The sequence below is a fragment of the Tetrao urogallus genome, assembly GCF_951394365.1.
Source record: "Tetrao urogallus genome assembly, chromosome: 5".
NCBI lineage: Eukaryota > Metazoa > Chordata > Aves > Galliformes > Phasianidae > Tetrao > Tetrao urogallus.
In genome coordinates this window covers 33262432-33273401 of record NC_136818.1, presented here as the reverse complement: position 1 = coordinate 33273401, position 10970 = coordinate 33262432, and the positions used below count along the sequence as shown (strand labels likewise).

The 10970-nt window shown below is 41.7% G+C and overlaps 2 protein-coding genes across 2 annotated transcripts; one reads left to right on the top strand and one right to left on the bottom strand.

Moving 5' to 3' along the window:
- Positions 1 to 237: 237 nt before the first annotated feature.
- EXOSC3 (exosome component 3) lies at positions 238 to 3193 on the bottom strand (the record flags this gene model as incomplete). Its single annotated transcript, XM_079536586.1, has 4 exons — positions 238 to 463; positions 1222 to 1373; positions 2692 to 2841; positions 2918 to 3193. 4 exons carry the CDS (start codon positions 3191 to 3193, stop codon positions 262 to 264), a joined length of 780 nt encoding a protein of 259 aa, XP_079392712.1. The 3' UTR covers positions 238 to 261.
- LOC306946774 (DPY30 domain-containing protein 1-like) lies at positions 2822 to 8204 on the top strand (the record flags this gene model as incomplete). Its single annotated transcript, XM_079535876.1, has 6 exons — positions 2822 to 2867; positions 3681 to 3833; positions 3943 to 4065; positions 4562 to 4633; positions 5756 to 5848; positions 8169 to 8204. The coding sequence occupies exons 2-6, from the start codon at positions 3687 to 3689 to the stop codon at positions 8202 to 8204; spliced, it is 471 nt and encodes a 156-aa protein (XP_079392002.1). The 5' UTR covers positions 2822 to 2867; positions 3681 to 3686.
- Between the last annotated feature and the right edge of the window lie 2766 nt (positions 8205 to 10970).

The window sequence follows — 10970 nt, the reverse complement described above, 5'->3', positions numbered from 1 at the left end:
CTGAAAACTGCATGTCAAAACCCACAGTTAATTGAAGCTTTTCAAGCCCATCTCCACACCAGTCAAAATCCACAACAGTGGACAGTGTCTCATAATCACAAGTGATCCTAAATAAGGTAGAACCAGCTGAGTGCATCAGGGGAATTGAAGAACCACCAAAAACATCTAGGACTTCATTTAGTGCGACTTTTAATATAAACGTGAATACAAAAATAAACACAGTGTTCTACAGTTCTCACAAATGCTCAAATTTTCTTTTACTCAATTCCCTGGCAGTTTGGCAAGCGCTTGTTTTCTCTGCTCCGCAGTCATATATTCACAAGCTTCTAAAATATTTACTATAATTAAAGTCTGTTGAACTGTTTTTGCTTTTACCCATATTCTTCCATTCATTCCCAGCACCAGCTCAAATGGGTACAGCTGTGACAGTTCCTGAATTATTTCACATTTGGGAGCCAAGAGTCTGTAAAATAAGATCAGTAAGAGTTAGAGGAAAAAGTGAATGCTCGTGTTTGGTAAGTATTACATCATTATCAGTCAGCAACTAAGCTGCAGCACTGGCATCACAAAAGCAACTCCAAAAGGTAAGATGATTCAAATTGCATGTCCATCCAAAACAGTCATACCATATCAGAATTTAAGTTTTTCTCTCAAAATACGTGCACCTAAGGAGAGCACTTGTGTATTGATAATTGTTTTTCTAATTAGTCAGAAGAGTTACCGAGAACAAGGCTGAAAAATAACTTACCTGTTCACACTGATGATAGGACACGTGAACCAAATCATTTACAAAACCCAGGTATGAAATAGCCACTTTTCAAAGAACAGATGCCTACTTTTCCTCCCCTCAGCATCAAACCAACAAGAAGTTTTACCATCATTTATCACTATTAACTCATATTTTGTGATAATCACGCACTGCTCAATGTACACGCATCCTCTACTCAGTAAAATTGGCATCAATGCACTGGAACAACCACATAGCTTGATTACTGGCTAGTTCACACTACTTGGATTAGAGATAGTTATGCATATCCTATCTAAAAATGCAATGTTCCTCTCTTAGTTTCAGCTGCACAGAATTGTTTTTCTCCAGCCTATTGGGAAAGGCAGGGGGAGTGTGTGGAGGAAGATGAGCAAATGACTATGTGGTGTTTAGCCACCTGCTGGGTTAAACCACAACACTTACAGGTTAGCACAACTGGATTTCTTAGTACTTACTTTCTTATCAGACCTAGGGAAACTTTAAAGAGGAAGCCATCTTGCCCAATTACTCCCATTCCACTTGCTCTTCCACTGCTGTCTATACAGACCATCTCTGGTTCCATGTCTTTATTTGCTACAAGGAACTGACCGTAAATAAGATCTCCCACCTAAAGCAAGCAGTACCAGAAAACAAAAAAGCAGTAGTGAAGATCATACTGCACATTTGTAAGAAACATCCCATTGATAAACATGCACCAAGACAGCAAAATAGTTGTTAATTGGATGAAAATCTGGACAAGAACCAGCAGTGTACATCTGCAGCTCAGAAGGCCAGGAGCATCCTAGGCTGGATCCAAACAGAGGTATCCAGTAGGGTGAGCAAGATAACTGTTCCCCTTTACTCTGCCGTCATGAGGCCCCATCTCGGGTACTGTGTCCAAACCTGTGGCCCTGTCACAAGAATGCAGAGCTGTTGGAGTGAGTCAGAGGAGGGCCGAAACACGTCTCACGTGAAGAAAGGTTAAGGGAGTTAGACTTGTTTAGCTTGGACAAGAGAAAGCTCCTGGTAGACCTCACTGAAGCCTTCCAATACTTGAAGGGCGTGACTTTTTATATAGCCTAGGAGTGATAGGACAAGGGGGAATGGCTTTGAACTAAAAGAGGAGAGGTAAAGGTTACGTGTTAGGAAAAGATTCTTTACTCAGAGGGCAGTGAGGCACTGGCACAGGCTGCCCAGAGCTGTAGCTGCCCCATACTTGGAAGCAATCACAATCAAGCTAGATGGGGCCCTGGGCAGTAGGATCAGTATGATCTGCATAGTGGGTGGCAACCCTCCCCATGACAGGACATTGGAACTAGATGATCTTCAGGGAAATTCTTTACTATGAGAGTGGTGAGGTACTGGAACAGGTTGCCCAGAGAAGTTGTGGATGCCTCGTCCCTGGAGGTGTTCAAGGCCAGGTTGCATGGGGTCCTGGGCAGCCTGTTCTGGTATTAAATGGGGAGGTTGGTGGCCCCACATGTGGCAGGGGGGCTGGAGCTTCATGATACTTGAGGTCCCTTCCAACCCTGGCCATTCTGTGATTAGGTGATTAATTACTGGTGACAGAGAAATGAATTATGGTGATAGAGAAATGAGCTGTTATAATAGGAAGTGTTCTCCTCTTCTACTGAAGACATCTTTAGGAATGCTAAAGATGTGTAACCGTATCTCCACTAGAATGTGGAAGGCTACTACCAAAGATTACAGAATTATATGGCACACAATAACTGTTCCTCTTTAAAGTACCAAACTTCAGTTTCTCTTTCTCCAGACATTAAGAGCATCAAAAGCCAGGCCTGTTACTGCAGTACTTTATCAGGTCTGCCACGGGCCACGGTAAAACCTCGATGAAGGTTGCCACGGGCCACGTTAATCCTTATTATCGCGCGAGCGGCACAAACACCTTTTGCTAAGGTAAAAGGCCGCACACCGGGCAGCGTTACCTGCACGTTAGGCCTGTTCCTCTTGGTCGCGCCCTCGAAGGCCAGGTAGGACAGCGAGGCCTGCTCGCTGCCGCCCACATCCAGCCGGAACACGTCCCCCACCTTGCCCGTCACGATGCCGATCACGTGGTCTCCCTTCACCGGCACGTACTGCGAGCGGTACAAGCGGTCAGCGCGCCCCTCCGGCACCCCCCCTTCTCCCTCCCAGCCCGCCGCCCCGCCGTACCCGCTTCTGCTGCGAGTCCACCCAATAGGCGCCGCCCGCCACCGCCCCGCCGCCCGCCTGCCGGTGCCGCAGCAGCCCGCACTTGGTCACCAGCAGCCCGCCGGCACAGCGCCGCAGGCCCGGCCCGCACAGCAGTCGTCCCCGCGGGGCCGCGCTGATTCCCAGCGGCAACCGCTCGGGGTCCTGCTCGGCGTGCGCGGGCGGCAGCAGCACGTCGCCGGGCAATACCACTTGCCCCACGCGGGATTCCGCCGGCACGCCGCCGCCGCCCGCCATCGCCTCAGACGGGCCGCTCGCTCGCGCGCATGCGCGGTGTCCTCACAACCTTCCGCGACCCGGCGGAAGCGGACGCAAAATGGCGGCGGCCGATCGAAGGCAGCGGGCGGAGCAGCAGCGACACCGCCCGGCCGCTTACTCCGATCGGGGGGCGCCTGCAGGGCGTGCGGTTGCTTGGTAACGCGGGAGGACGCGCCGTGCGAGCGGGCTGGTAGGAACGGCACGGGAGGGGACCGCTTCCGTATTTAGACGATTTTCTCCTATTAATGGCCTGATTAAATTAGCTTCGATGAAATTATTAGCATCGCATTCAGCATGAGATGCAGTCAATACTCCCAAAACTCCTGATTTGTTTGTTTGTTTGTTACCAATTCTGTTCCCCAGCCTATTGGGAAAGGCAGCGGGGTGGGTGAAGGAAGGTGAGCAAAGACTGTGTGGTCTGAATTCTGCAGTTGGTAACGAATGGCTGTTGGTTTATCGTCAGTAGGTGCAAATGGAATCTGAATACCTCAAGAGCTGCCTGGGAGATTGCTTAAAAAAGGGTCTGGCAGAGGTTGTGGAGCGTCAGCCTGCAGACCCCATACAGTACCTGGTGAACTGGATTTACAATTACAAGAGAACTCTAGATGAAGAAAAAAAGGTGGATCTAGCTTGGGCAAACCATTTCATGGCAATCTAATCGATGCCGTTTAATCTCTCTTTATGTTTTGCTGTTTTTTAAAATTGATTTTGTGTTACCTCTGAAATAGAGAACGTTGGAAAGGATTGAACTGGAAAAAGAACAGCAGGCAGCCCTGGAAGAACTTGAAATGTTAAGAAAAATGAAGGAAGAAGAACTGATGATACAACAGAGATTTGAAGAACAACGACAGGTTAATAATAATACATAATTATAGTAGCATGTGATGCTGGGGCAACTTGCAGCTCTCCTACAATAGTAGTCATTGTATGACTACTATTGCAGTGATTATAGTCACTTAGAAAAAAAAAAAGATAACAAGTGTTTAAACATCATGTTTTGGAAATAATAAATGAAGGACTAGTCGGCAGCTGAGGAAAAAAAACTTACCTGCTGCATGGTAAGACGTTACCAAAAATGAAGAGTCGAAGCTGAAGAGCAACTAACTTAAGATTCATATGTAAAGTAGCTTAAAAGTGGTAGACTGTCTTCTGTAGTTAATTACCTTACCTATCTTTTTTCCCCTAGAATCTATATGGATTAATCTGATTAATTAATACTACATGCTGTGCAAAACTTCAAAGAGCCTAATCCAAATGATAGGACGTAATAAATATTAACTACTAAGGGGTGTGAGGAATGAGTATCAAAAGTGTGTACGCTATCTTCAGCTGTCTTCTTTATGATAGGAACAAGAACGGGAGAAGTTGAAACTGCAGAACGAAGAAGAGAAAATGCAGCTGCAGCAGCAGGATCCCGAGGTTTAAGCCAAAGCTTAATAAAGATTTGGAAATATCGTTTATCAGCTGTCTTTTTCAGATTCAGTCACTAAATACATAACACAAGGCAGAAACCTTTATTTTTGGAGATGTCTGTTTTGCTAAACATGAAGCAAAGATATATTGAGTCTTTGTTATGTAACCAAATAAATTTAAACTGCCTACAGCTGAGGACATAGCTATTGCTGCAGCGGTCTTCATCTCATCTGTAGTTCAAATGCAACTGAGGAGTCATTAAGTGACTTCAAATATCATTGCTGTTAAGTCTACTACACAGGTCACTCCAAAAGCCTCCTACTCATTTCCATGGTATTCATTTCCATATAACAAAGTGCACGAGAATGCTACATGAGAGCAAAATCACAGGTACAAAATGCTATTTTTCAACACAGTGCCACCATTACCTGCATTTTTGCCAGCCATGAACTAACTCCTGCATGCCACGACTGTAAAAATCAGCATCAATGGAGGCAACCCACTGCTGCTGTTGCCACTGCTGAAACACCCCACCCACTGCCTCACTATGACTATAGAATCATAGAACACCCTGGGATGAAAAGGACCACAATGATCATCTGGTTTCAACCCCCAGCCAGTCACTAAATACAGAACACAAGGCAGAAACCTAGAAGCAAAAGTTGAACTAACACAAAGAAAAAAAAAAGCAAACATCAGGAAAGGATGGGTAATGCTTCCTTTCAGTCTAGGTTTTATATTTGAATTTTCAATATGGAATATTGAAATAGTGAAATATTTCTCAACTTTACACGGAGCACAACAGTTTAGAGATATTTTTAGAGCTCTGTGTTGAAATACTGATAGCACATAACTAGAAAAATGGCAGTGTAAATGTAATGTATGAAGTATGTACGTATATAAATAGAAGAAAAAAGAATCCTGTAATTTAAAAGAAAACCTCAAGAAATAGTCTTGACAGGCATACAAAGACCCCATTCACACGCTAACATTCGTGTGGCGTGCATCTGAAGTACTGTTTTTACATTAATACGTAAAAGATGTTTTAGTGTATTTAAAGTATCCACTGTAGATGATTACTCATGACACAGAATACTTTTAACTGAAAACATATTTCCATTACCATGGGAAAATGAAAAGACGACAGCTGAACTTGCAGATAGAGCAGGAGCACCTAATTTGTCCAGTGTTGAGGAACTACATGAGAATGGACTGTCTGAGGTAAGTGTTGGGAAACAAAGAGATTACAAATAATTAATTATGGGATATTTGCTTGCTGTCAAATCAACGATTAGGACTGTTCTAGTTAACCCTCTGCTGGTTCGTTCCTATAATTTTAAGGGATATTATTTTGACCACGGTCTTCACGCTGTCCTTAGCCTGTTGCCTGGTGCAGTCTGAGACACCACCATGTGGTGCTGAGTGAATAAATCCCCAAGACTTAAAATGCCCCTCGATGGTGTTGTGTGTCACGACTGGAAGTATTAATATTCTCAGAGAGGAAGCAACCTTACTTTGCCTTTTGGGCAGGTATCATACAGAACATGGACTAAATCACTGACTTGCTTCTGACTGAAATTACCTAGGTTTTTCTGATTGGTCTGAAGTATATTGTTTGTGCAGCAGAATGCACTCTGCTGCACAGTTGTCAGAACAACTATTTAATGTAAAAGACCAGATACCAAGCACACACAGCGCTCAGTGCAGCAAAGACCTGCTAGGAATCATGTTATCTGAGCCCCGTGCCAGCCTAACAGTACTTACAGCACTGCAACTATGAATCTAAATTGTGATATGCAAGCATCTTCTACACCTTATTTATTTATTTTTTTTTTTACCACTTTGTGCTTGATAATGCTAGTACATGAGAGGGTATAAATCAACCATCACTGACTGTAAACGTGGCAGTATGTTTAACAGATGATGCATTTTATGCACATCACTGGAGATAAATATTGATGCATCTATCTTTTTTCAGCTACAGTCTCGATAGTGTGAATTGGAATTTTGCTGGATTGGATACTACATTTGAACCCTTTTTCCTTTATTAACCTTAGCCATCTGCTCACTTGTTTTCTGACATTATCAGTTTCATTCCAACTCAGAACTTAAATGTGGTATTAACGTGCTTTAAGCTTAGGGTTGCTTTATTAACAACTTATTTTATAAAGGTTCTTCAAATACCTTTGTGAATATATTTATGACTATACCTAGGATCAAGTTTTCACAATTATTTTGATTTTGCTAAGAGGTAAATGTAATGGGACCTTTAAGTCCCACCTAGCCCTATTTTTTATAGTTTTCTGGCAACTGAATATTAAAAACTGTACGTGAGGCTTTGTGTCCTTAAATAAATGAATTGCAAAATCAGAAGTGCAAATGAATCAAAGAACCATAAACTGGGTTCCCATTAAGGGAAGGGACCTTAAAAGCCATCTAGTTTCAGCAACTCTGCCACAGATGCAGGACCCCAGATGGGGCCCACAAGGGTGGAGCAGAAAGGAACTATCACCTCACTCACTCTGGTGACCACTCCTCTTTTGATGCAGCCCATGATGCACTTGGCCTTCTGAGTTGCAAACACACACTGCTGACTGCATCAAGCTTTTCATCCACCAGAACCCCCAAGTCCTTCTCCCCAGGGTAGCTCTCAGTCAGTTCTACCTGAGATTGCCCCTACTCTGGCTTTATTGAACCTCATTAGGTACATGTTGGCCCGCTTCTCACACTTGTCCAGATCCCTCTGGATGGCATCCCTTACTTATGTTCCATCGAATGCACCACTCAGCTTAGTGTCACCTGCTGATTTGCAGAGAGTGCACTGGATAGTGCCGTCCTGGTCATTGATAATGATGAGGAGTGCTGGTCCCAAGATGGACCTCTGAGGGGCCTCCACCTGGACAGAGACCACCCTCTGCCAATGACCACCCGACCAATTGCTTATCCACTGAACAGTCCACTCATCCAAACCATACCTTTCCCATTTAGAGGCAGGAATGTGATGCAGGACCGTATCAAAGGCCTTGCAGCAGTTTAGGTGCATGAATCTCTACCACCTTTCCTTTATCCACTGATCATAGAAGGCCACCAGATGGGTGAGGCACAATCTGCCCTTGGTGAAGTCACGTTGGCTCAGATGACCTTCTCTTGTCACACGTCTTCTGCATCATCCATGACGTTTTCATGCCCGAAGTTGTCTAAAGTTGGATTACATAAATCCATTGGTGATGTCACTGCAGGTTTTGCAGTGCTACAATTTTTGTATTAAAATATGAATTGAGAATAGATCAATGAAATGAAACTACGTTCACCTTTAGCATTGAGACTAGTCTGTTCTCAGAGATCTAACACATCATCCAAACTTACTGAATCTGAGAATCAGACTAGTGATAAGGCTTCATCATATTTAACTGAATGGAAAAATGCATATTTCTATTTATGAATGAAGACTAGTCTGTATTATAGGTTTTTTCCTTCTTTGTACAATGTTAATGCTTACAATGTTAATGCTTACAACTGATATATTTGTTTTTGTCTTTAGATTGCAACTGAGTTTGAACAAGAAAGTTCCATCTGATCTGAAAGCAGTAAAAACTATTTCTACTCATTACTAGTTAGCCCTGAAGGGCTATGCCTTAATTAGTGTACTTTGTATAGAAAACTGATTATACACATACCTGTTGTTCTGGTTTCTTGGCTTTCTGGGTGCTCCTATAAAGCCTGTTAATTTTGGCATGCTATGCTTCTTCTCTGTTCTTAAACTACAGTAGCTGGCACAGCTGACTTGGAGAAAGAAAACTGGAACTGAGATAAAAGAAATAAATACATTTTTCACTGATTACCTGTTGATTCCTGAAGTGTAAAATAAAATTAATACAGATACAGATTTTGTGTATCAAGATTATTTTGGAGTAGGGGCTACAATATCATCATTTGAATATATAGTTAAAAAAAAGAAAAGATTGAAAAGACTTGACATGAATTTGAAAGGTTTCTGATATTAAGAAGGAACGCTGTATGTATCAGGAGGTGAAGCAAGTTTCGTACATGGAACAAAATGCAAAATTTAATCAGAGTATTTATGCCATTAAGAAGTAACTTTCTGTGACTTCATAGAAGCACAGAACGGCCTGGGTTGAAAAGCACCACAATGATCATCTGGTTCCAACCCCCTACTGTGTGCAGGGTCACCAACCAGCAGACCAGGCTGCCCAGAGCCACATCCAGCCTGACCTCGAATGCCTCCAGGGATGGGGCATCCACAACCTCCTTGGGCAACCTGTTCCAGAGCCTCACCACCCTCTATGTGAAAAACTTCCTCCTAATATCTAACCTAAACCTCCCCTGTCTCAGTTTAAAACTATTCCCCCTTGTCATATCACTATCCACCCTCATGAACAGTCATACCCTCTCCTGTTTACACGCTCCCTTCAAGTACTGGAAGGGCTTAGTAGAAACATGTACTAAAAGTAGTCAGTCTGTCAGAAATTGTGAGGTACTTTTTAATGACACTACTTGTTTACTCTACAATTTAAAATCTTTACTGATTACTGCATGATAATAGGCGAGCTGCAGGAGTCAGTATATTCATTTTGGTTAGTCAGATCTTAAAATTACTGAATTTGCACTGTGTTGATCATCTCTACTAAATATCATTATTAATCTAATTAAAATATATTAATGTTGTATACACAGCAACTTCTTGTGCCAGCCTTGAATGGATTAGCTGGATAAATAGATGAAGGTTTTCATTTGAGCCAGTGTTTTTATTTCAGTCCTTTTGTTATGTTTACTATGGAAACTTCAGCCTTCACATATAACTTATAACATATGTTTATATTGCCTAATTACTTAAGACAACTTTAAACATGCTAATAAATAAGTCTAATCACTAATTCCAACCAGTGGCTTTCATTATCTATTCTTCCATAACATTTGTATCCTCATTCCAGTTTGTTGTGTGTCCACTAGAGTGCGTCCTAAAAAAAAAAAAAAAAAAAAAAGTTTTCAGTTACAAACCATCTCTCGTTTTGTTTCAGCTCTTTTTAACTTTTTCAGTTGCTGTTTCTCATTCTCTCCCTAAAAACCCAAACTTGAGTTTTCAAATGGAAGCTTTTAGCAGAAAACTCCTTTAGCAACTGTCAAAAATTCTCTGGCAGATTCTAGCTTACCTATTCTTTGGTGTTACATAAAGACATAAGGTATTCAAAGGTCATTTAAAGGAATTCCAGTTCTTCATAATTTGATATGCCCAGTTTGCCTCTCCTTGCTTCACAATAATTCTCATCTTAAATATGGGACCAGAGGGTAAATGTGTCAGTGCTGTAGGTGAAGAACAGCTGTAGGAAATTTGGAAATGTTACTGCTGTTCACAACAAAGTTGACTTCTGCATCTAAGTGTGAAAGTAAATTAAGGCAGCTTAAAATCATTACCTTTCCTGCTAAACTTCATTGTGGAACAGGTGCAGAACAAGGAAAAAGGTAGTATTTCATCATTACTACAGGTGATGTGACAGTTTAACCCATACTTTCTAAAAAACCCAAAGTGTAATTATCTAATGGGAGTTAATGTTTGCTTTTTCACTAAAAACACTTATATGAAATGGAGAAGATGGAATTCAGAAGTAGATAATAGGACATGTTGCTGAAAATATTATACTAAATACTGACAGAAAATATATGGATTTGCAATATTCCTTTTCTTCAGAACAGGAGCAGACTTACTTAGGCTGTTATAAGACCCCAAGTACAGACCCTCCAGAGAACGTGCTGATAGTAATGTGTCCAATCACAGCTGTTCTCATTCCAACAACACTGGAACATAAGGATGAAAACAGATATGAAGCCCAAAATAGGACAAAATGAATAGTTTAATTACCAGTGGGTTCACAGAGAGGGAAACTCAGCCTGGTAATGTGAGAAGCTTTTCTCCTAGGAAGAGAAATACATGGTGCAGCAAGCACATTTCTATGTTATCATTTAAGACAGTAGATTTTATTAAGTATGCAGTCTCTAATAGTGGTGATTCTCTTTCACAGTATAAAGAAACATCCTTCTCTATCCAAAAGCTTTACACAGCAACTTCCTAATGGCAGCGAGAGTTGGATGAATTTGTCCAGATAAAATGTAAAACTGATTTCTTCTGAACTTCGCTAAGACAGTTTACTTCTATTTGAAGCCAGCTATTATTTGCTTTCCTTCTTCGAATTTGTTCCTGTTTTTAGCTTAGTTAAAAAGCAGTGTGATATAGCAGCTACAGCTAGAAAAGAGTCTAATCCTGCTTTTTGCTGATAAGGACCAAAGTGCATTTTAAAATACCTTACCATATTGGTTGATTTTTATT